This window comes from Rhincodon typus, chromosome 12 (genome assembly GCF_021869965.1).
Source record: "Rhincodon typus isolate 14 chromosome 12, sRhiTyp1.1, whole genome shotgun sequence".
In the NCBI taxonomy this organism is placed as follows: Eukaryota; Metazoa; Chordata; class Chondrichthyes; order Orectolobiformes; family Rhincodontidae; genus Rhincodon; species Rhincodon typus.
The window spans coordinates 65,380,778-65,406,783 of record NC_063343.1 but is presented as its reverse complement, the minus strand read 5'-3'; the positions used below and the strand labels follow the sequence as shown (position 1 = coordinate 65,406,783).

Genomic DNA, 26,006 nt, shown 5'->3' with positions numbered 1-26,006 from the left:
CCCCCTCTCTCCCAAGTGCACTCCCTGCTCACCCCTCCAACACCATCTCCTTCAGTGACACCTCTTTTTCTGCATCCCCCTTTTGTCTCTTCCCTGCCCCACACACTAATGATGACTCTCCCTGCCCAGCGCAACCCCTCCTTTTGCCTCGTCTCACAGCAACGCTGCACATTCTCTCCTTTCAGCCTTGGTTGAATCTACCTCTTCCACATTTACCGGCTGTACATTCCAAACCCTAGCCACCTGTTATGATAATGTCTTTTATTTGGTTGTGTTTGTTTCCCATGCTCCCTCATTCGTGATCCTTCCACAAAAGAAACAATTTCTTTGCATGCACTTTGTCTCAGACCACTTTTCTCTTAAATCGCCCCCAATTGTCTTTAATCCCCAGCTCCTGCAGTTTGTCCGTGTCACTGAAGTTTCTAATTTCTGGAATGTCGGGACTGACATCTGAAGAGAGACTTGATCGGTTGAGACTATGTTAATTGGAGTTTAGAAGAATGAGGGGAATCTCATAGAAACCTATAACATTCTAACAGAACTAGACAGGGTGAATGCAGGAAAGAAGTTTTCACTGACCAGGAAGTCCAAAACTAGGGGTCACAGTCTAAGGATACAGGGTAGTAATTTCGGACTGAGATGAGAAATGTCCAGAGAGTGGTGATCCCATCAAACTCTGCCACAGAAAGAGGTTGATACCAAAACATTCAGTGTTTTCAAGAAGGAGTGAGATATAGTTCTTAGGACTAAAGTGATCAAAGGGAATGGGGAGAAAGCAGGAATTGGGGACTGAGATGGATGGTCAGCCATACTTCTGTTGGATGGTGGAGCAGGCTTGAAGGGATGAATGACCTACTCCTATTTTCAATTTGCTCAAGGATATCTAGAGTTGATGAATAAGTGCTGGCCCAGCCAGTGACACCCATATCCAGCAAATGAATTTAAAAAAAAAAATCAACCTGTTCTGCTTGTATTGGCTGTTTGAGAGAGCTGTTCAAAATTTTACAAATAGAGTTGTTCAGTTAGGTCCCTGAAAATTCCTCTTCCTTGTATTTATCCATTTTCTTTTCGGAGGTTGCTACTAAGTCTGTTTGCACTCCTTTCAGGCTATGGTGCCGGATCACAACACCTGGCTGTGTCATTGTCTTTCTCTCTTCATGTTGTTTCTTGCTCTCTTGCCAATTGCCTTAGATCTCTCCCATCTCCTGAGTCGCCTTCTGCTCAAAACCATATTGACCATTTTGAAAATCACTGTCGAGTGTCCCTGAATCCCCCTTTAAGGGTGACGGTATTGCACATCCTGTATCTCTCTCCTTATTTCTCAGTCCATTTCCTCTGTCTAAGTTCTGCCATAGTCGTAGAATCATACAGCATGGAAATAGATCCTTTGGTCCAGCCAGTACATGCCAACCATGTTCCCAGACTAAACGAGTCCCACATGCCTGCATTTGGTCCATATCCCTCCAAACCCTTCCTATTCATGAACTTATCCAAATGTCTTTTAAACATTGCAATTGTCCCTGCATCCCCCACTTTCTGTGGCAGTTCATTCCACACATGAACCACTCTAAATGTAAAAGGGTTGCTCTGCCAATCCAAATACTGTCAACTGTTTCTGTTTGTGTTTACTTCAGGACAGGTAGTGAGAGTCTGGTGTCGGTTCATGTTTTAGTAGGTGCTGTTTCCCTGAGGAACTACTACTTTAGTCGCTATGGATCAGTGGAAGTAAACTTTTTTGAAGTTGCTGCTGTTGTTGATACAACTGGCAACTCCCTTTCAGCCCTTCCCTCCTGACTTGGCCCAAAATGGAGAGAAGTTAGATGCCACGTCTCCAGCCTTCCTCCTGAGGTGGCGTCATGAGACAAAAAGGATCATAAAATGGAATCTGCAAGCAACAGGCTAAGTTGTACTGTGTCTGATCTTAGCTGCAGAGCTTCATAATCAGTCAAGGACATCTTAGCATTCACTGTATAATCCTGAGGTATAGGCCTATACTGTCTACCACCGGTATCAATTTGGTTGGAATGTTAAATATAACACTGGGGTACATACAGATGGGAGCAGATGTGTCCCAAAATACTGCTGGAGTACGAACTGGAAGGAAAGCTCTGTCTCTACATAACACTGGATTCAGTACTAGTGAGGGCAGATTTGTGAATGCATATCATTGCAGTGCAATACTGGTGGGGAAAAATATGTCATTATATATATCGATATGCAGCATTCTGGGGACAGGTCTGTCACTGTGTTACGCTGGGATCCAGTACTGGCGGGGGCAGGCCTGTCACTGTGTTACAGTACTGGCACACTTACACTAAGCTGTTTCGCTCCCTTTGTCAGTTGTGTGTTTGCAGAATTATGTTTAATTCCTCCGTGATGTTTGTGTTTTAATCTTACTGCAACAATCTTTCTGTACTGTTTTTGAGTTTTGGCCTGGAGATTTTACTGACACCTCTTTATTATGTGATTAGGATTTTCCGATTCTCTGCCAAACATGCCTTGGAGAAAACCCCTATATTCGAATGGTGAGTTGGTCATTTCTTTGTTGAGTCTGCACATGTGAAGCTTGGGGGAGAGCTGTGTTTATCTGTGTAGCCTTGTTAGTGGGTTAAACCATGTCACCAGGCCTGAGTCAGTCCAGATGGATTGAAATCACTGACTGTGTTGAAGCTTGAAGCTTCCATCTGTGCACGTGACCTATTAGGAAAAAAAATGAAACGAAGGGCTGCCTACGTTTGAAACCTTTTACAACTTCTGGATATCACAAAGTGCATACAAACATACAGATTCATAGAATCCCTACAGTGTGGAAACAGGCCCTTCGGCCCAACAAGTCCACACCGACCCTCAGAACGTTCCACCCAGACCCATCCCCCTATAACCTCCTAATCTACACATCCCTGCACACTATGGGCAATTTAGCATGGCCAATCCACCTAGTCTGCACATCTTTGAACTGTGGGAGGAAACCGGAGCACCCAGAGGAAACCTACGCCGACACGGGGAGAATGTGCAAACTCCACACAGGCAATCGCCCGAGGGTGGAATCGAACCCGGGTTCCTGCAGCAGTGCTAACCACTGAGCCACCATGCCACCCCACTTCATCAAATATTGTATTTCTGTAAAACTCTGCAGCTATTTTGAGCACAATGAGCTCCTGCACACATCAGTATAGTAATTGATCAGATAAATTGTTTTCAGTGCTGTTGGTTGAGGGCTGTATATGAGCTCCCGCGCAATAAGCAGATAGCAGTACAGTGGCAATGTCACGGATGCATAATCCTAAGACCGAGGCTAATGCTGTCGTGAACTGGGTTCATCTGGTGGGTTTTAAAAGTAGTTTATTTAGATTGTTAAAAATCTAGAAGATAAAGCTAGTGTCATTGGTGACCATAAAACGGCATTCAATTGTAGTGAAAGCCCATCTGGCTCATCCATATCCTTCAGGGAGGGAGTGTTGCCATCCTTACCCAGTAGGACCTACTCCAGACCCCACAGCAATGTGGCCATCCCTTAAGCAGCCTCGAAAGCAATGAATGCTGGCCTAGTCAGTGATACTTACGTACGGTGAAAGAATTTCTAAAGCATGATGTACAGAGCAAGAAAAGGCCATTTTGCTCATCATTAAGTGTTTCATATTTGCTTAAATGTAACATACTGTAGATAAAAACAGAAAGTGCTGGCAAAACTCAGCAGGTCTGGTGGCATCTGTGCAGGCAGACAGTTAATATTTCGAGACCAAATAATTCTTATTTGAAACTAGCTCCAACGAAGAGTCATGTCGGACTCAATGTTAACTCTTTCTTTCTCCACTGATGCTACCGGACCTGGTGAGTTTCTCCAGTACTTTCTAAATTTATTCCTGTATTTGTGTGTTCTGTTTTGGGATTTTGGTCTCCAATTTCGTCTGAGATACAGTTTCATATTGTCACTATTCCAGGAAATAAGTAATTAAAACATTTCTGATTGATTGTCTCCAAGTTCCACCTCCCTTTTGATCAGATCTTGTTCTGTTCAAAGTCTTTTTCTCCTGAATTGGGTCAAATTATGTGGGTGGTCGTAAAAGGAGTAAAGATGAATGGTGGAAATCCTAATTAAATCTGGCGACAAACTCGAGATGAAATGACATTCTTAAGAATAGCTGTCTCATCTGTTTGTGCAAGTAGAATGATCATTTTTAATTTTCCAGTGTTTTCTCTTTACCTGGGTATTTATTCGTCTGTTCCAACCTGCCCACCTCTCCCTACTCGTACTAAACCTGAAGTCTCCCCCGTCAACCCTGATCACTCCATTTGTGAATTTGGAGACTTCACATTCTGTTAAACTTAAAATGTCATTAAATACTCTCAAATATGCGATGGGCTTTATTCTGCATTTTGTCAGAGTTTACAGTGAGACAGATGACAAATGGGCTGTGATAATTCAGAATTTCTGAAGAAGTGTCCAGGCCCGAAACATCAGCTTTCCTGCTCCTCTGATGCTGCCTGGCCTGCTGTGTTCATCCAGCTCTACACCTTGTTATCTCAGACTCCAGCATCTGCAATTCCTACTATCCCTGACAATGGGCTGTGTTTGTTTTCATTTCCCACAGTAATGGTTGCTGCACTGTCGGAGGCGCCACCCTTCAGATGAAATTGTAAATCAAGTGTACGTTTGACCAGTTTGGCGTGAGAGATCCCACAGCTGCTGTTTTAAAGAAAAATGGCAGCATTCAGTGTTGTGACCAGCATTTATTGCCAATCCCTAATAGCCCAGAGAGCAGTCACAGAGTGATACAGCACTGAAACAGACACTTCGGTCCAACAAGTCCATACAGACCGTAATCCCAAACTAAACTCGTCCCACCTGCCTGTGCTGGGCTCATATCCCTCCAAACACTCTCTCTTTATTCATGTACTTATCGAAATGTCTTTTGAATGTTGTAACTGTACCCACGTTCACAACTGTCTCTGGAAATTCATTCCACACACAGACCACACTATATGTAAAACTAAAAAAAAAAATTGCCCCTCGTGTTGTCTTTAAATCTTTCTGCTGACTGTAAAAATTTGTCCCTTAGTTTTGAAATCCCCCACCCGAGGGAAAAATCACTTGCCATTTACCTTATCTGTACCCTTAGCTGTATAGTTAAGTGTCACATGTCGGCCAGACCTGGTAAGGATGTTAGTGAACCGGGTGGGTTTTTACAACCATCGACAGCAGTTTGGTTGCCATTTTATTAAATTTAGGTTTCACGACCTGCCGTGATTTGAAGCTGTATCCCCAGAGCATTGACTTGGCCCTCAGGATTATAATCTAGTGACATTGCCAGTAAGTCATCGCCTCCTAGTCATTTATCACATTGCTGTTTGTGTGGGGCTGTGCTGACACCAGCTGACTGCTTTCATTTCAGCGTTGCATTAGTGACGGCACTTCAAAGGCAGCATATAAACTGTGAGCTACCTTGGGGATATCTTGCTGTTGTGAAAGATGCTACATGAATACAAGTTTGTTCTTAACTGAGAAGTGCTTCAATTGGCCACATGCATTTCCTGTTGCCAATGGGATACAGCTGCACCCGCATCTAGGAAAATCTCTCTGAGCTTGGCTTGAGAGTCCAGAAAGTGATAGCTGTTCGAATCTGGTAGGTTTCGTGCTTGGAGTCCACCTGCACACTGTCCACCAGGCAGCTCTAGGTTGTCTACAAAACTGCAACCTCTGGCTTGCCTTCTCCCCCTGCTTTGCATTGTAAGTCATTAGATCGGGTGTAAAAAGCTCCCTTCCCACACAATGCTTGCCCTGGTAAATGGCAACTCTGAGTACAGACCTAGGTATGATCATAGGCCTGATGTTTTGTTTCCTTAGAGTCATAGAGATGTATAGCACTGAAACAGACCCTTTGGCCCAACTCGTCCATGCCAACCAGATATCCTAAATCAATCTAGTCCCATTTTCCAGCATTTGGACCATGTCCCTCTAAACCCTTCCTATTCACATACCCTTCCAGATGCTTTTTAAATGTTGTAATTGTACCAGCCTCCCCCACTTCCTCTGGCACCTCATTCCATACACGCACCACCCTTTGTGTGGAAATAGTTGCCCCTTAGGCCCCTTTTAAGTCTTTCCCCTCTCGCCTTAAACCTATGCCCTCTAGTTTTGGGCTCCTCTACCCTGGGGAAAAGACCTTGGCTATTCACCCTATCCATGACCCTCATAATTTCATAAACATTTATAAGGTCACCCTTCAGCCTCCAATGCTCCAGGGAAAATAGCCCCGACTTATTCAGGCTCTCTCTGGAGCTTAAACCCTCCAACCCTCGCCACATCCTTGTAAATCTTTTCTGAACCCTTTCAAGTTTCACTACATCTTACCTATAGCAGGGAGACCAGAACTGAGAATTCAGAATTCAGTTTCCTTAATACAAGTATGAAAGATGCTGACAGGAATCTTAGTGATGGATGATCTCTCAGTAGGGTATTAATCAGCTTCCTGCGATGGTGATTATTTGTACCTTATTGTCTTTTCTTTATGATTTCAGACAAAGGAGAAATATGGGAAAGAGTGCAAGGTGAGTATGTGTCTGAGGCTGTAAGATACAATCGCATACACTGCCATTCACCCCCCCGGCTGTTTGACTGGCATTATGTACACAATCTCAACATAACCTTGGAGTTTCCTTTCACTGGGGAAGGGAGTTTGGGACTAATTGATTAGCACCTTTAAAGAGCTGATGCAAGAACGATGGGCTAAATGTCCTCCTCCTGTGTTGTATTGTTCTTGAGTGAATGGTTATGGATAAGTTGTTAAACGAAAGCATTAAAGTATCTTTATATCTCAAACTCATTACAGACTTGGCTGTCCCATCTTTTGATGCATGAGGCAGACAAAGCATATGCCTGTTTGTTTTCCATAGCTTATCTTTTCTGGAACAGGCCTCCATCCTGAAACCAGCTTGAGGGTATGTTGTGTGGTTGACCAGGAATCTCTCCCACTCCTGCTGCCTGCCATTGGTGTGTGTTGGAAGATTTGCAGATGTTTGGCCATCGTATAAACAGCCCTTGTTGACCCAGAACCTCTGGATCAGAGGCAGAGATGGTACCCTCTGTGCTCCAGGACCTCCCTGTAATTCAGTATTACGTGGCTTAAATAATTTTAATGTGTGACAATAATGTGTAAAGATTATGAATTTCTAGGATTTAAACTAGCAGCATGAGCCAGCAATGGTAGGGACTATCAAACCTATGCTGTTGAGTTGCTTCAGGGCTAATCCCACCCTCCTCCTCACACCCCACTACCTATAATTTCCTACCCAGTCTAATTCTGTTCACTTGCCCAGCTCTTTAACACTTCTGATCCTTGGTGGACTTTGCAGTTCTAATCTGAACCGTTTCTGGTCTCTGTTTCAGTACTAATTTTCTTTCTTGCCTGTTTGTGTGAAGAATCTAGTCTTGACAACTTTAAATCCAGTCTAACCTGTCTTCCAAATATGCAAACTTTATGCTTCCCTCTGCTCTATTCAGTATGATCTTTCCCTCTACTGACAGCATTGTGCTGTACAGCCTGACCCTGATTCATTGCACTAATATGATTTGATGGTGAGATTGTCAACTTTGAAAACAGATGTCTGTCGACTGAGCGTTTAACAAATCTGTGCATGGATGTGTGATGTGTGCCTCCAGGGACTGGCTGCAGTACAGGGATACAATGTCACTACAGTTAGTGCCTGAAAGGGTAATCTGAGTAAATATTGTACGGGTTTGAAGTGGATCCACAAGGTGGCAGCCATGCCCTAGTCAGTCTCAGACTGGAGGATTTTATAGGAAGTTTTATTTCTTCACTTCAAAGATTTTTAAAATATATTCATAGGATGTGGGCATCACTGGCTAGGCCAACATTTATGGCCCACCCCAACTTGCCCAGAGGGCAGTAATGCTTTCCTTTCTAAGTTCAGCAAACTCTCAATCACCTGTCTCCAACCTCATCTTTGGTCACCTCCAATTTGACTGTTCCATCCTCTCGCCTTCTGTCACAAATAAACCAGTGTTCATCTCTATCTCTGCTCCCGGTATCCTATAACCTTCTTCAGTCCCATCATCCTCAGATCTTTGTGCTTCTCCAGTTCTAGTTTCTTGCATGTCCCTGAGTTTAACTGCACATTAAAGATATGAAGCATGTGAATTCGGGTCATGAGACCATTCGGCCACTTGAGCCTGCTCCACTGTTTGGTAAAATCATGGCTGATCTGATTGTAACCTCAGTTCCACTTGCCTGTTTGTCTCTGATACCATCTTCACTCCCTTATCAATCAAGAATTGGTCTAATTCAGTCTGAAATATTCTACAACCCTGCCTGCTACTGCTTCTCTCTGCTGAAGAAAATTCTATAGCCAGTGACCCTTGGAGAGAAATTCTCCTCATCTTTGTCTTGAGGGGATGCTAATCAAGTGACTGCTCACTTCTGATGGTGTTGAGAGCACTTGGATTGGTGCAGAAGCAATGGTGACATGGGGAAGTGTTTTATTTCATGCAGCGAGTTTTACGATTGGGAACATGGCCAAGGCAGGTTCAATCGGAGCTTTTAAAAAGGTAATTTGATAACTATCTGAACAGATAAATAATGTGTTTCCACATGAAATAGGCACATGAGACTAAGTGAGTCAGTCTTCCAGAGAACTAGCATGGAAATGGTGAGCTAAATCACCTGCTTTGGGCTGTAACTGTTCTATGATAAGGTGATTAGGATACCATATAAAGAACACTAGGGACCATTGCAGTTTTACTCATACTGTAAATTGAGAGTTTCATCCGTGTTCTTTTCCCCTTACTCCCATCCCCATCAGATCTGTTCCCGGCCTTTCACTGTTTTCCGTTGGTGCCCCGGAGCTCGGATGCGTTTTAAGAAAACTGAGGTCTGCCAGACATGCAGCAAGCTGAAGAATGTGTGCCAGACCTGCCTGCTGGACCTGGAATACGGTATGTTCTTGAGAGTTCAGGGGCGAATTTTACAGACCGTGTCCTGCTTTAAGAGTTGGCCGGAATGTCATCAACCTTAGAGGAAGCTGCTGCAGGTGCACCTGACAGGAAGATGGCATCATTGGGCGTGACAGGAGATCTAAAGGAGAGTCAGAATTTAGTGACGGATAATTGGGAGGTGCAAGCAAATGCTTGAACTGTCTGAAATAGTTAATGCACTTGATATGGTTCATAGAGTGCCTTTATAACTAGAACATAGAACATAGAACATTACAGCGCAGTTTAGGCCCTTCGGCCCTCGATGTTGCGCCGACCTGTGAAACCAATCTGAAGCCCATCCAACCTAAACTATTCCATTATCATCCATATGTTTTTATCCAATGACCATTTAAATGCCCTTAAAGTGGGCGAGTCTACTACTTTTGCAGGCAGGGCATTCCACGCCCTTACTACTCTCTGAGTAAAGAACCTACCTCTGACATCTGTCCTATATCTATCACCCCTCAATTTAAAGCTATGTCCCCTCGTGCTAGCCATCACCATCCGAGGAAAAAGGCTCCCACTGTCCACCCTATCTAATCCTCTGATCATCTTGTATGTCTCTATTAAGTCACCTCTTAACCTTCTTATCCTTCTTCTTAACCTTCTTCTGTCAAGTAAAAGCAAAATATTGCGGGAGCTGGAAATCTGAAATAGAGAAAAACAGCGTTAACATTTCAAATCTGATATGGCCTTTCTTTAGACTCTGTCTCACTTCACAGATGCTACTGCACTTGCTGAAGTTATCCAGCATTCTCTGTCCGTTACCTTTGTAACTGTCCTGTACTGACAGCATCCTTTACTCGATACCACACTTCTTCTAGCTTCACCCTGATATAGATTTTAGTGTGAAGTCTCTCTCAGTGGAATAGACTGCCTAGGAATTTGTACTAGATGAGTGTTTGAGGGACTTGGAGAAGCAGAAGAAGGTAAATAGAGTAGAGATATTGAACAGCTACAGTTTAATGAAAGAACAGGGATCTGCCTAAATTTGTGAACCGTTTCACTGAGTTCTGAACAAGCACTCAAGACTGGAAACGTGGCTGCTTGTAGCTTGCCATCATTTTGAAAATGTCCTGTAGAACTCAAATGATCGTCACTAAGACTTTTATTGTAATTGTAGCTTTTACAAAGTAAAAGCAAGCCTGTTGTGCTCAATTTGTTGAACTCTTTTTGCATTCAAAACGCACAGCACCCTGAAATTTAAAATGGTACAATTTTCATATTCAATGGATTGCTCTACTCGCAAGGAGCTAACAATTTATTAAACAATTTTGCTAGTTCAAGGTATGTGTTACCAAGCCATGAGGAATTAACTCCTTCAAATGAGCCTCAAACTAATTGAGTGTTTTATATTAATTCTTCTATTCGTCATGGTAACTGGATGTTGTTGGCAAGGTTGCCATTTATTGCTGTGATTGTCTTGATTTGCCACTTCAGAGGGCAGATAATAGTCAGTCGTGAGATCAGAGTCACACAAGTGTCCAGTTCAGGAAACGACGAATAGTTTACTTTCCTAACGGACATTACTGAACCATTTGGGTTTTTACAACAAATCTGACAGCTCACTTTAACTGAGGTCAGCTTTTATACGCTGAATTCTGAAGATCAGAAAGATTTACTTTTGAGTTTTGACCTTGTTTGGAGCTTCAATTATTTTTGAAAATCTATTCTTAAACAGCTGATATCAGTTTAACAAAAGTACTGAAGGTAGCAGTGTTTGGGCACAGTATCTGTAGTGGGAAGTCTGTGGGAGCCCTACACCTCTCCTGGTCTGTCTTCTATTAATTGATCTTACCTGGGTCAGATATAGAGGGTCCTGCAATGGACCCCAGTGCCTTGAACAGTGGAATAGGTTTGAGTAGGTGAATGGGCTATTACTGTTCTTAAGATGCTTTGATATGAATGGTCTTGCTATTACACAATGGGGACTGTATAAAAGTACAAATAGCAGAGCTCTCAAGCTAGTGAAATGTCTCCCCACAGGAGCCTATAATATGCTTGGTCGATTCCTTGAGCCGTACCATTTGTTTTGCATTGACTGTGAACGCAAAAGGGCTCCATGTTGCTACAAAAGTGACATCCCATTCCCTTGGTTACTCTGGAGTGAACCTGCATTCTTGCCCTTTAGGTGATACTGAATCTGATGAGTTCTGTCTCCTTGCCTTCCCTGCCTCTGTTAGGTTTGCCCATTCAGGTCCGTGATGCAGGAATATCCCTCAAGGATGAGATGCCAAAGTCTGACGTCAATAAGGAGTACTACACGCAGAACATGGAACGAGAGGTAACTTTGTCGTTTAACAGCACAGAAGGAGCCTGTTCGGCCCATCCTACCTTTGCCGGCTCTCTGGAAAAGCTATCCAATTGCTCCATTCTGCCCCCACCAATTTCCCAGAACCCTGCAAGTATTTCCCTCGCAAGTTTTAATCCAGGTTTATGATGAGGGTGTACCTGGTATTTGTTGTCTGTCTCTGATTGTCCAACTGAGTGGCTTGCAAGATCACGTAAGAAGTAGTTAAAAATCAGCTCCATTGCAATAGATCTGGAGTCACATGTAGACCAGTCTGGGTAAAAATGGTAGATTTCCTCCCTGAGAGAGCATTCCTGAAACAGGTGGGTTTTTATGACAAGAGCAGTTTCATGGTCACTATTACTGAGGCTAGCTTTCAATTCCAGATTTTCTTAATTGGATTTAAATTCCATTTCCGGGGTGATGATTAGTGGGAGTGGAAGGGTGAGAGAGAGTCGTCTTGATTTCAAGATTGGCCTTTTTTTTGGGGTAAAGGGGTATGGATTACAGAACCGAGGCAGGTGTGTGAAGTTACATTTCAAAGTAGCGGTGAGCTAATAGCACAGCTGAGAAAGGTTGAGGGGCCAAATGGCCGCCTCCTGTTCTGTGTACTCAGCGCAGCACAGGTCATTAGGCTGATGTTTCTCCTGTCTCCGCAGATCCAGAACTCGGATGGGACGAGACCTGTGGGTGCTCTGGGCAAAGCCACCAGCTCCAGCGACATGCTGCTGAAATTAGCCAGGACCACACCGTACTACAAACGCAACCGGCCGCACATCTGCTCCTTCTGGGTCAAGGGAGAATGCAAGCGAGGAGAAGAGTGTCCCTACAGGTAAGAAAGCAGAAGGTGGTGGACACTAAACCCTCAGCTCTTTTGGCCAAATACATTAAGAGCAAGAAGGTAACTGGAGAGAGGGTAGGGCCTTTTAAAGATCGAGGAGGTTGTCTTTGAGTTGAACCTCAGGAGATGGGAGAGATATTAAATGAATATTTCATGTCAGTTTTTACTGTGTAGGAAGAAATGGAGTCGAGAGAATGCAAAGAAATAAACTTTGATGTTTTAAAACAAGTTCACATTACAGAAGAGGAAGTTCGGGAGGTCTTAGAGAATATAAAGGCGGATAAATCTCTGGGACCTGATCTAATGTATCCCAGAATGTTGTGGGAAGTAAGGGAGGAAATTACAAGACCTCTTGCAGAAATATTTGCATCATTTATAACTGTGGGTGAGGTGCCTGATGACTGGAGGGTGGCTAATGTTGTACCTTTGTTTAAGAAAGGTTATAAGGAGAAACCGGGGAACTATAGACATGCAAGTCTGACTTGGGTTGTGGGTAAATTGTTGGAGGTGATTATAAAAGATAGGATTTATGGACATTTGGAGAAGCAGCAATTGGTTAGGGATAGTTAGCATGGTTTTGTGTGAGGCAAATCATGTCTCACAAACTTGATTGAGTTTTTTAATGAAGTTACCAAAAAGATTGATGATGACAGAGCAGTAGACATTGTTTATTTGGATTTTAGTAAAGTCTTTGGCAAGGTTCTGCATGGTTGACTAGTTAGTAAAATTAGCTCACATGGGATTCAGGGTGAACTTACCAATAGCAAACACGACTGGCTTAATGGCAGGAGACAGAGAGTGGAGGGTGCTTTTCGGACTGGAGGCCTGTGACCAGTGGTGTTCCACAGGGATCGGTTCTGGGTCCTCTTTTGTTTGTCATTTATGTATGTGATTTGGATGGGAATATAGAAGGAATGGTTAGTAAGTTTGCAGATGATACCAAAATTGCTGGCATTGTAGACAGTGAAGAGGGTTTTCTAAGATTACGCGGGGATCTTGATCAAATCGGTCAATGGGCTGAAAAATGGCCGATGGAGTTCATTCTGGATAAATATGTGGTATTGCATTTTGGTGCAACCAACAAGGGTAGGACTTATACAATTAATCGTAGGGCCTAGGTTAGCAGGCACATAAATTCTTTAAAATTTGCGTCATGTAGACAGGCTGGATAAAAAGGCATTTGGCATGCTTGCCTTCATTGCTTGTTCCTTTGAGTGTATGGGTTGGGAAGTCATGTTGAGGTTGTACAGGACATTGGTGAGGCCTCTTCTGGAATACTATGTCCAGTTCTTGTTGCCCAGTTATAGAAAGGATATGATCAAGCTGGAGAGGGTTCAGAAGAAATTTACCGGGATGTTGTATGGAAGGTTTGAGTTGTAAGGATAGGCTGGGACTTTTTTCACTGGAGTGTAGCAGGGTGAGAGGTGACCTGAAAGAAGTTTATAACATAACAAGAAGTATAAATAGAGTTGATGGTGGTTGTCTTTTTCTTAAGATGGGGAATTTCGAGACTAGGGGGCACACGTTTAAAGTGCGAGGAGAGAGATTTAAAAAAAAACATGAGAGGCATTTACTTTTTACACAGAGGGTGGTTTGCATGTGGAATTAACTTCCTGAGGAAGTGATGGATGCGGGTACAGTTATAATGTTTAAAAGACATTTGGATAAGTTCGTGAATAGGAAAGGTTTGGAGGGATATGGGCCAGGAGCAGGCAGGTGGGACTAGTTTATTTTGGAATTAGGTTTGGCATGGACTGGTTGAATCAAAGGGTCTGTTTCCTTATTATTTGACTCTATGACTCTGTAAAAGGTCATGGATTCAAATCCCACTCCAGAGATGGGCATGAGAGTTAGGCACAAGTCACAGTGCAGTATAGAGGGTGTAGGGTTGTGAGAGGAGTGACGGTTCGTGTTGCTCTGTCTTTCAGTTACAGTATTAAACTGAGGCCATGCCTTCATGCTCTGATGGAAATGAAAAAAATCTCATTTTTAAAAAAAGAGTTCTTTTTCCTGGTGTCTTGACTGATGTTTCCCCTCAGCCAAAATCACTAACACACCCTCTGGGCCTTTGTCCATTCTTTTCTGCAAAAGCTTACTTTGATCAAATCTGTTGCCTTGTATCCTGCATTTCTTTTTTTTTAAAAAAAAAAAAATCTCACGCCAGAAACACTTCCATCGACTACAACTCACTGAGTAATTCTGAAAGGTTGTGAAAGACACAGTAAAAGCTTAATCAAATCTCCTCTTCCATTCAGCCAGCAGCTATTTCTGATTCACATTGAACCCATTCCTTTATGGTAGATGTGAGAAAAAACAGTGAGAGTGGGCCATTTGGTCCATCAAGCTGCTTCTAGATTCAACAGAATTACTGAACCTCTGTTAACTCCACTCACCTTGCCTATCTCTTCATGCTCTTTGAGCCCATTAACTGCTGTCTTGATCATACACAGTGACTAAACTTGCACAGTCTTCTGGGTAGGGAATTCCAAAGAGACTCAGCCCTCTGAGGTTTTCTCCTGCTCTCAGTCCTCTGCCCTGTTATCCTGAGATTAGGTTTCCTCATTTTATACTCTCCATTCAGGGAAACTTTTTCTCAGCATTGACTATGCCAAGACCACCACAAATGTTAAATGCCTCAGCAAGATCGCTTGTCATTCTTTTGAATGTATGGCCCGTTGGACTCGATCCCTGTTTATAGAGCAACCCTCTTATCCCTTAAACCTGTCAGAATTGTAGCTGATTACATTGATTTGACTGGTGATATTTATCAAATGCAGGCATGAAAAACCAACTGACCCGGATGATCCTTTGGCTGATCAGAATATCAAGGATCGTTACTATGGCATCAATGACCCAGTGGCTGACAAGTTGCTGAAACGGGCAGCGACCATGCCCAGGTTGGACCCACCAGAGGACAAGTCCATCACAACTCTGTATGTGGGAGGTCTCGGGGAGCAGATCTCAGAGACAGAGCTACGGTAAACTCTCATGACTCCTTCATGTAGGAATTGGACATTACTCATGGCTTGCAGTGATACTGGCCTAACATGGCAGTGTATAGTTTCTTTAAACACTTTCTTTTTTTTGTTTTGCCCTGGTTTTGCTTGCTTCCTGCTGGACAAATGTCCCAGTTTGTTTTTGAGGGCAGCGGGTGGTCTCTGTTATACTCAGTTCAGCGTGGCACAGTGGTCAATATGCTGTGTTGCTCTGAGTCACAACTTCATGGGTTCAGGTCCCACAGACAGTCCTGAAGGCATGTGAGGTAAAGCAGGGCCCCCATCTGCTGGTTCGGCAGGCTGTGAAAGTCTAGTAATGTCCCTGGTATCTGGCATGCATGGGTTGTGGTACTGGCTATCTGAATCTGCTGGTTGTATGGGAAATACTAATGGCAGCTTAGAGAACTCAACTCACTGCAGTCACAAGATGAATGTGCATTTTAAAAACAAGCGCCCAGGGCCACTTATAAATACTGGCATACCTGGCTGTGATAGGTGATTCTATTCTTGTTGATAAGGTAAGTCTTAAGCTAGCCTTATTAAAGTATCTAATCTATTATTTCCTTCGCGTAGCTATACCAGTAAAGTCCCCGTTATCCAGATCCCAAACAAGAGAATTCCAGAAGCTTGGGATGCAGGTAACAGGATTTCACTGTACCTTATGATCCAAAAGCAGAGGGTTTTTGCGTTGTATATCCTGGCCATCATTTATCTCTTAAACCAGCACTAACAGAAACAAATTAATTGCTGATTCATCTCTTTGAAGTATGTGGTAACTCGTCCAAGCTTCGACACTTCCGAAGCCATTCATTAGATATGGAAAGGTTCAGGATCTGTTGAGGGAGCCTTTCTTTTAAGAGCAACTTCTTTCGAGTATTTGTAAACTGCTGCACTTTTCTTTTGTGTGGACTGTAAAGGAATCATTTTTACCAGTTCGGAGAGATTCGCTCCATTACTGTGGTCCAACGGCAGCAGTGTGCGTTCATCCAGTTTGCCACCAGGCAGTCCTCCGAGCTCGCGGCTGAGAAATCGTTCAACAAACTAATTATTAATGGACGGAGGCTGAATGTCAAATGGGGCAGGTGAGTGTACAGCGAGGCACTTTGTAGGGGAGGGTTCGCTCCTGAAAGCTTGAGGGTATTGAAATGTTGGAGATTTTGGTGCATAGGATTTCAAAACAGGGTGTTGTTTTCCATGGGTGGTTAGTTGGGAGCGGGAAAACTGGAAGTGAGGAAAAGCAAGCGTCGGGAATGAGGGTAAAATTCAATTTTGTCCATTTTCTGGGATAAGACTAAAAGTGCTCTGGAAGTAAACTGCTCAGCTTAGGGCCACTGAGACAACAACTAGGAGGGAATACGTTTGTTCTGTACTGTCATGTTTGCATTCAGTTTGTTTCCTTGCTGCTGATAATGTCAGGATGTGGAGGTGCTGGTGTTGGACTGGGGTGGCCAAGGTCAGAAATCGTCCAACAAGTTTATTTGAAAACATAAACTTTCGGAGCCTTGCCCCTCCTTCAGATGTTAGTGAGCGAGGTAGTATCAGACACAGAATTCATAAGTAAAAGATCAAAGGATCACACCACTTATGAGGATGTCTTAAACAAACCTAAGATGCTGTTAAATCTTTAATCAGTTAGAAGGTTTTGATTGATTAATATGTATGTGTAAATCCCCGAATTCCTTTCGAGTCACTGTCCTGAGAGAACTAAAGGTTTTATCAGTGTAAAGAAGAGGTGACATTTTAGGTCAGACAATACATGTTAGGTGTGAGGCCTTGTTTACAATCTGTGTGTGTTTTGGTTTGGAGTCAGACTGTTTTTGTTTTTGTTTCTAAAGTAGGAATTTTTAAAACACCACATTGACTGTCTATAAAATGTGTGCTTTTTGAACAAAATAGAATGGATCTGCAAATACAAATCTATGGGGTGAATTTGTACGTGGGTGGGGGCGAGTGCAGTGAACGTACGAGATGATTGAGTTTGCGAGAGGTGCAATAGCAAAGTTTCTCAGCATAACCAAAACACAGATTGGAAACAAGGCCTCACACCTAACATGCATTGTCTGACTTAAAATATCACCTCTTCTTTACAGTGATAAAACCTTTAGTTCTCTCAGGGCAGTGACTTGAAAGGAATTTGGGGATTTACATATTTTAATTAGTCAATCAAAACCTTCTAACTGATTAAATATTTAACTGCATCTTAGGTTTGTTTAATGCAACCTCATTAGTGGTGTGACCCTTTGATCTTTGAAGGAGTAAGGCTCTGAAAGCTTGTGCTGATAATGGCCTTTAGGGAAGGAAATCTGCCGTCCTTACCTGGTCTGGTCTACGTGCAACTCCTGACCCACAGCAATGTGGTTGATTTTTCAATGCAGTGATGGACAATATATCCTAGACTAGCCAGGGATTCCCACATCCTGTCAATTATTTTTTTTTAAATTGCATCCTTTGATACATGTTTGTGATTGAAAGGTAGGTCCTCAGTTAGTCCTTTCACTTAAAGATGAGTAGAACATAGAACATAGAACAGTACAGCACAGTACAGGCCCTTCAGCCCACGATGTTGTGCCGACCTATTATCCTACTAAAATCAATCTACCCTGCATACCCTACATTTTACTATCTTCCATGTGCCTATCCAAGAGTCGTTTAAAAGCCTCTAAAGTATCTGACTCCACTACCACGCCGGCAGCGCATTCCACACGCCCACCACTCTGTGTGAAGGACCTACCTCTGACATCTCCCTTATACCTTCCTCCAATCACATTAAAATTATGTCCCCTCGTAATAGTTATTTTCGCCCTGGGAAAAAGTCTCTGACTATCCACTCTATCTAAGCCTCTCATCATCTTGTAAACCTCTATCAAGTCACCTCTCGTCCTTCTTTGCTCCAATGAAAAAAGCCCTAGCTCTCTCAACCTTTCCTCATAAGACCTGCCCTCCAGTCCAGGCAGCATCCTGGTAAATCTAGTGATTGTTCTGTGTACTGAAAAATACTGACCTTGAGTTAGGAACTGCCTTTCTCCCCCATAGGCGTAAGAATTCTGACACATGTCGCCAAGCTGTTTGCAGGAGTCCAGCATATTTTTACTTCCATGCAGGCTCAATGTGTATTGTTTCACTGCCTGTGCCGCAGGGTCTGTTCTTGAACTACTGTGTTTGATCTTTCTCTCTGTGGTGGTGTGATGTTTGCTGCCAGTGGCTATATTGATTCTTGTTATTGCTGACCTGCAGGTCACAAGCTGCCAGAGGGAAAGAGAAGGAGAAAGACCCCAATGTTTCAGAGTCTGGAATGAAGCTGGAGCCAGTTCCAGGGCTGCCTGGTGGTAAGTCAGTGATAGTTTTCTCCCCTTAGCTTACAGTGGGGTTATCTTAGTGACAGTGACACATTTTATAATACAGAAGGACTTCATGGAGCAGAGTACCAGATTGATCATGTGCTAAATTCCTAAGAATCGCATCCTTAAAGTACTTTATTCTGATCACAGCTGATCTGTTGTGTTAGCTTAAAAAGTATCAATATTCTGAGTAATTTTACTGACCTTAAAACAAGAGCATTCTTTGTCCCTACTAAGATGCCCAGTCGGATCAGACACCAGGGCAATAACAATCTTTGAATTGGGAGATTTAATTTTTAAAATGTACTCTTCCCGAATATCATTGCATGGGCCTTGTGTAATCCTCAAACAGAACAAAACAGTCTATCAAGAGAAAGCTTGTTGGAAGATTATTCTGGGAGCAGTGAAGTTTCAGAGCAGATTTGAAATGTATCCAATAGTATTTTGACTGAATAAAGAGGAGTCATTACAAAGGAACAGCTCCTTGACATTGTTCTATCAGTGATTGTGATTATCGTGAGGACTAACTTCTTGTATTCTTGTCTGCTAGATTAAAAAGGTCAACCTCTCATTCGTAATATATAATAAAATAAACACAATGCTGGAGAAACTTGTGGGGAGAGAGAAAGAGAGCTAACATTTCGAATGCTGTGTGACTTCTTCAGAACTCCTCTTGGGTTCTGAAGATATTTCATGCCGAACTCAAAATGTTAACTGTTTCTCTGCAGACAGACACTACCAGACCCTGTCGGAGGTTTCTTCAGAATTTTCTGTTTTTACATCAGATTTCCAGCATCCACAGTATTTTGCTTTGATTCCAGCATTCCTCACTTTTTATTTTGATTATTTTCTGTTTTCTCTCCGTTTTCATATTTTATTGGTTTACGTGCATGGATCTGCACTGTTGTTAGCTTTTCACCATTTTGTAAACATTCCTGTTCTATCCTCTTTAGGTTCAAAATGGACAATCTCACACTTGCTGATGTTCAAATACATTTGCCACAGTTTTGCTCATTTCCTTAGTCCAACAATGTCCCCTTGTAGGTTTAACTTCCTTTTACACTGCCAGCAATGTCATCTATTCTTTGTGTCAGTGGTAAATGTGGTTTCTCTGTCTTATTATCTAGATAAAGCTGGCTCCTTCCATCGGCTAAAAGAATTTAGCAGTCCAGTTCTGGGAAGTTGCTGCACATTAAGACCATTGTTTTCGTTGCAGTTATTGTGCTTTTTGAGAGTCTCTGTCCATGATTTTGTGTCTTTATTGTAAATAGTGCTGCAGAGCAGAATCATGGAATCCCTACAGTGTGGGAACAGGCCATTCAGACCATCAAGTCCACAGCGACCCTCTGAAGAGCATCCCACCCAGACCCACCCCATCCCTATAACAATACATTTCCAATGGCCAATCCAACTCACCTGCACGTCTTTGGACTATGGGGGGAACCTAGAGCACCCAGAGGAAAGTCACGCAGACATGGGGAGAGTGTGCAGACACCACACAGACAGACGGTCGCCCGAGGGTGGAACTGAACCCGGGTTCCTGGCGCTGTGGGGTAGCCACCGTGCCCACCCACCCCTTCCGATTTGGCTTGTCTGCTATTTTCACTGAAGGAGAGGTTGATAACCAATAGACGCCACCTCGAGTTGGTTGGCAAAATAAATGGAATCAATAAGGAGAATTGATTTTCATTCACATTAATCTGGGATTATACTGAAAGGGGTTTTGGAATCAGGTGCCATAGAAACCTTCAAAACCTGTGGTCACATCAACATTGTGTCATCTACATGAGACACTGGGCATGCAGCAAATCAAATCCATTTGGGGCGAGGGAGTAGCTTCTCATCGTGTACTTTTTACGATGACTGAAGAGATCAGTCTGTGAGAGGCAGCTTCTCCCACAGGTGTCACGTGCAAAGTGGTTATCAAATACTGTTGCGGGTGATTGGTTTTGGTGCTGGTGCCTGTTCATAGACACCGCTGCATTGTGGCACATGCTGGGCCATAGATGATCGCACCATGTCCTTGTGTGCTCCAAAATGTAAGAATCGATGTTTAACTCCTTGGTGACACGCTTGCATGGGGCCTTGAGTCGGAACTTCAGACCTCCAATGAACTGTCTGACTTCAGTTCATTCAACATACTGCTCAGACAGTGCTTGGGTATGTGTCCTAAGCAGTTAATTGTACTCCTGAAGAGGATCAGTTTGCAGGGTTATTGAGGAGCAAAGGTCCAAAAGCAGTGAGTATGGGAGAATAAAATGAACAACTCTTTGAAGAACTGATGGAGTTACAATGGCCCTCTTCCTGAACGGTGGGATTCTGTGATTTTATTTGATTGTAATTTCTGTAGCATGTCTGATGATGAGGGGAGGAGCAAGGGGTCTTTAAGTAGCTACATGTCTATAAGCTGGTCTGTATGCTCGGCTGAACCACTGCTTCATTTGTGTCTGTTTTCCATCCTTCTCCACCCCCTTGAAGCATTGCCCCCACCTCCACCAACCGTTGAGGAGGAGACTCCCACCAACTTCTTCAACCTTCCGCCCAGTGCTCCACCTGCCGTGATGAACATATCACTGCCTCCTCCACCTGGCATCGCGCCACCCCCACCACCAGGTAAGCTGGGCCTGTAGCCACTGTCTTGTGCTGCATCTATATCACTGTGTACCAGGCATGTGAGGTCTGGAGCCAGCATTGTACACACTGCAGGATGGGTCAGTGGGATCAGTGAGGCCGTTAGTTTATGGGGAGGGTAGTGCAGTCGTATGTTACCAGATTTGCTGGTTCACGCACCGTTTGTGAGAGGGGAAGGGTTTAAAATGGTCATTCAGTTTAGCCTTGAATAATAGTGGTAATGTCAGCGGGTCTGGGAGGAGACGGGTCACGAGGAGCTGAAAAAGATCAGGGATGGACGGGACATTGAAGGAAGGCGTTTGGAGCTTCGGGCCTGGGGTAGTTAAAGGATAGGACGCCAAGAGTTAATCTTGCTGGGAGTAGGAAGGGAAGTAGGGGGTGTTAATAGTATAGTAAGTATATTGTTAAGATTCATGGGTAAAGAGCATTGTTAATTAAGTCCATTTGTATAGAGAGACTGCTGACCGTGTAAGGCTAGTGGGTGGAAAGAGCCCTGTAATAGTGTATTATCAGGAAAGACCATTAGTTTCATAACTTCAGTGACTGACTTTAATGTGGAGCGAATGGCTGAAGAGTACAGGTTTCCGCAGGTACAGAAGGTTGTTAGCTTTTTTCCTGTTCCGTTGTATACTTTATGCACTGCTGTAATAGGGTGTAATAAAGGGGGATAACACAGAGTGCAGCTGGAGGAACACAGCGGGCCAGGCAGCATCAGAGCAGCAGGAAAGCCGACGTTTCGGGTCGGGACCCTTCTTCAGATTTTCCCACTGTGTTCCTCCAGCTCCACACTGTGTGTTATCTCAGACTCCAGCATCAGCAGTTCTTATTATCATGTAGTAAAGGGGGATCTGTGCTAATCCCCAGTAGTATTACGGAATAATATAGCATGGCTTCCACATTCGTGCAGTCCTTGTATCAATGACTCATGTTTTTTGTTTTCTCCCCAGGGTTTGGAGCCACCTTGTTCCATGGCATGCCTCCCCCGCCACCTCCCTTCCTACGGGCTCCAGGTCCCATCCATTACCCATCGCAGGACCCTCAGCGGATGGGTGCCCACACAAACAAGCCCAGTAACGCCTAACACCAGACCGAATTCGACTTGCCTGCTCCCCGCTCCAAGCTGTCGGGCATCAACATCAACTGAATCGGAGTTTTGGGAAAGTTGCGTTCTTGAGCATCTTTTTTTTAAAAAAATAAATCCCACATCCATTCCAACAGTTTTTTTTTTTACATTTTAGGATCTAGCAGACTTGGTTTTATTGCTGTCCCACCTGAGCAGAGAGCAGTATGAGTGGCTTCTCTCTGTTCCCTCTTTTGCTGATTGGACAGGGTTGGGTTTGCTTCTGACCCATGTTGTTGAACAGCACGGTTCTCGACCTCACCCCCTGCCCTCCCAAGGTAAAGGGTTGCTGGGTACCCTGTCCAGGTAGAGGCCTGAGGTACACTTGGCTGGATTGTAAATTGTGTGCCTTTCTTCCCCTTCCTCCACCCTCCTCGCTCCCCCTCTCAAAACCTCTCATAAACTGTGTATCCTGTACCATCCCCATCTCAACTCCTGCTGTCGGAAGTTCCAGTGTTTACCCTGTGGGACGTTGAGCCTCACAGTTGGGGAAGTACGTTCCTACGCCGTCACTCTCACAAACACGGCAGCAATGGAGACACTGAAGTGTGGCCTGTACCTCTGGGCTTTACGGGCTGGTGAGGAGCAGGGACCTGTAGTTAAAATGCTTGGGGCTGAGGGGAGTTGGTCAGGGCCTCTTGCTCACAGCTCAGTTCCGACCGTGAAACCCTTTACCACGACCAGCTCACCAAGTGCCACAGCCCAGCTTGAATACCAAATAACACTGACCCTGTAACTTGAGGGCTTGGTGCTTGCTGAGATCTGTGCCGTCTCAGAGGTGTGTAGAGCATGGGCTGGGTGACAGGTGTCATTTGAGCAAAATTGTTTCTTAAAAAAAAGGCAAAGCACGAACAAGCTGGCATTTGGCATTCGGGTGATAAGCCTGGATTATTATCTGTGTGTGTGTGTGTAAATGATCATGTCTAACCGGAGCCTAGAAACACTGCGCTTCCTTGATGGTTAGATTGGAAGCTGTAGTGAGCGTACATGAGTAAACTGAAGGCATTCATTCCCTGGAGCTTCACAGAGCCTGCAGGGTCCACCTGGCAGGAATGAAGTGGTGAATTACACAACCAGTAGAAGCTGTGGAAAGCCAGTGGTAAACATGGGATTATAACCATTGGTGCTTGTATCGTGCAAGCTCTACATTGCCTGGCTCTGCTTCAGTCCTTATTCTTTTTTTTGTGGCATTTTGTCCAGTCAGACATCAAAAGCCAGAAATTGGAAAATTAGTTATCCATTAGGCTTGTGATTGACACAAGTCCAGGTGAATGCTTTACTTTAAAAGTGTTTGTACACTGAATAAATGTGACCTGGCGTGGGTCTGGCGTGTTCTCTTGCCCTGGATTAGGGAGGTACAGCAGTATGTTAGACCGTGTGCCACAATCCATAACCTACAGGTCGAGCAAAGCGATCTGTGTGGTGGTAGGACACTTGCTGGAATGTTCTACCCGTGTGTCTCTTGTTGGTCTCTGATTCCTGGAGTCCGTGTATTCATGTGGAGTATGGCTGCATCAAGCAGTGAGACTGCACGCAGGGGCGCCAGTGAATTTTGTTTTTCGACGTCCTGCTGGTAATTTTGGGTCCTATATGCTAGCCCCACTTTCATCCAGGACTGCACTGAAAATCCAACTCAATACCGTATTGCCTTCTTTAAAAGATGTTTATGCTACTGTTTGTGAATTGGTAAGGTGCTGAAGGTGAAAGGTTATTGCAGTTGTGAGCCTTGCATTAATTGATCATCGAGAGCTGTTCTTGTGAATGGTTTCCAGTGACTGTGCCTGCAGAAACTCTGAAGCACTGCTGCCGTTGATCCACCTCCACCTGACCGCGCTCTCAGCTGCTGAAGGTATCAATCCCTTCAATAAGATAAAAATTCAGCAGTTCCCTACTCCTGCCCTGCCCCAAAACCCCATCCCTAAATGTCCAGCTGTGAGCAGCGACCATGAATTAACCATCTGGCTTTGTGGAGAGGTGGGGGTGCAGAATTGTGTCTGGATGTTCTTGCAGATTTGTATTTTTACAGCGGGATTGAGGGGCTTGATTGGGACAAGGTGACCTCTGATCCTTCACTGCACAGCCCAGGCCCATAGCAGTGAACCCTGCTTTCCCGGTCTCTGTGACTCCCCCAGATAAAGTGTCCCAGTGGAGTAATAGAAGTTTAATGTGCAGTGAGACTATCCATTCCCAAGGTCACACTGCACAACCTGATCCCAACTTTGCTTTGTAAATGTAGAATCCTGTTTTCTTTTAATGTCCTAAAATGCTTGTTGCAGCATTTGAAGTTTGTAAACCTTTGAGTGCTCTTCAGACTGCAGTGGGGGACAGTATGCCTGGCTCTTCACAGTGTGGTTGGTGGAGGGTAAGGAACCTGTCACTCATAAAATTGCAAAATGTGAACTGTGATCCTGTCAGTCCATTCAAATCCATAAAGGTTCATCTTTTTGATAAGTCGTTTGTGAGTTTGATTTATTGAATACTGTTGAAGGTTATCATATGGTCGTGATCTCATTGAATGCTGGAGCAGACTCGATGGGCTGAATGGTCTACTTCTGTACTATGTTTTATGTCCTTTCATAGATGTGCTTAGAAGCAATGTCTGAAGATGGGAGGACACCAAGGCTGCATTTTCGAAAGGGCATATGAAAAGCCAGGCTTTGTGAGCAGAAGCCTGGTGTCCAAACCTGAGGGGATCATACTAACTCCTTATCAAAGTATGTGGTAAGCCACAGCTGGAATATTGGAGTTTAGGAAGATTCAAGAGCTTGTGAAGTGTGCAGAGATTTCATAGAATGCTACTGGGGCTGAGGATTTTCAGCTACTGGAGAAATCATGGGTTGTTCTCCTTTGAGCACATAATGTTAAGAGGACATTCAAAGAAATTGTTAAGAATCCTGAAAGAGTTTGAGAGAGCAAATGAGGAGAAACTGTCTCGTGGTAAGTGTTTGACAGAGCGAGTTGGTACAACTTAGAGCGTGCTTCCTGAAAGCTGATTCGAGAGTGACTCTCAATCGAGAATTGAATTAGTACTAGATTGGGAGAAATGTGCAGGGATGTGGGAATACACAGGGGGCGTAGGGTGGCCGGGGTCTTGTTGGTCCAACTGTATACAAGACAGCTCTTTGAAGGACCATTACAGGCATGGTGGGCTGTACAGCTGTATGACTCTGACTCACTCACAGCGGTGTCTTTTTCCAGTATTTACATCACTCATTGGTGTGAGTAATAACTTTCAGTGCACCAAGCATGACGGAAAATTGAGGACTGGTGAGCAGCCAACTGAGTAAAGATCCAGTCCAGGACTCATTCTGGCAGCAGGGTACTCGAGGATCTGGGATTGCAGTAGGAGTGACACAACAGAAAAGTGATGAGAGGTAGAATCCCAGAACAGCTCCAACACCAAGTATTTTATCATTAAGTTAATATATGCATTAAGAAAATAAAAGTTGAAAAACACGTTCTCGAGTAGACTGAGACCGTATTTGGTGCAGTCTTTTAACGTTGTTGAAAATCTGCAATACTTCCAGTGTGAGAGCGATGGTATGTCTGGACACTTGTTTGGCAAATGATTTGTATTTTCTGAATTTAGTAAACAGTTGTTATTTTCTAATCTTTTGTCCCTGGCATCCAAAACAAAACTTAAGTGTCTCACTTGGTCAGAGCTTTAATTTCCTCCTTGGTGTTCACGTTTAAAGGGAGAAAGGAGAAGCCCATTGTGATCCTGGAAAGGAGAGGAGGGGTGGGAAACAGGACAGACATGGTGGATGGTGGGGGTTAACCATGGGTCTGGTGGGGTGC

General features: G+C 43.9%; 1 protein-coding gene across 1 annotated transcript in view; it reads left to right on the top strand.

Moving 5' to 3' along the window:
* rbm22 (RNA binding motif protein 22) overlaps window positions 1-24,659 on the top strand; it is a 25,208-nt gene extending 549 nt beyond the window's left edge. The window contains exons 2-11 of the mRNA XM_048603532.1: window positions 2,472-2,525; window positions 6,520-6,549; window positions 8,821-8,953; window positions 11,176-11,276; window positions 11,942-12,114; window positions 14,901-15,101; window positions 16,037-16,201; window positions 18,354-18,445; window positions 20,936-21,070; window positions 22,036-24,659. Of these exons, the coding sequence (XP_048459489.1) occupies window positions 2,472-2,525; window positions 6,520-6,549; window positions 8,821-8,953; window positions 11,176-11,276; window positions 11,942-12,114; window positions 14,901-15,101; window positions 16,037-16,201; window positions 18,354-18,445; window positions 20,936-21,070; window positions 22,036-22,169 (1,218 nt within the window). The 3' untranslated portion in view covers window positions 22,170-24,659. The remainder of the gene's footprint in view (window positions 1-2,471; window positions 2,526-6,519; window positions 6,550-8,820; window positions 8,954-11,175; window positions 11,277-11,941; window positions 12,115-14,900; window positions 15,102-16,036; window positions 16,202-18,353; window positions 18,446-20,935; window positions 21,071-22,035) is intronic.
* Window positions 24,660-26,006: the final 1,347 nt, after the last annotated feature.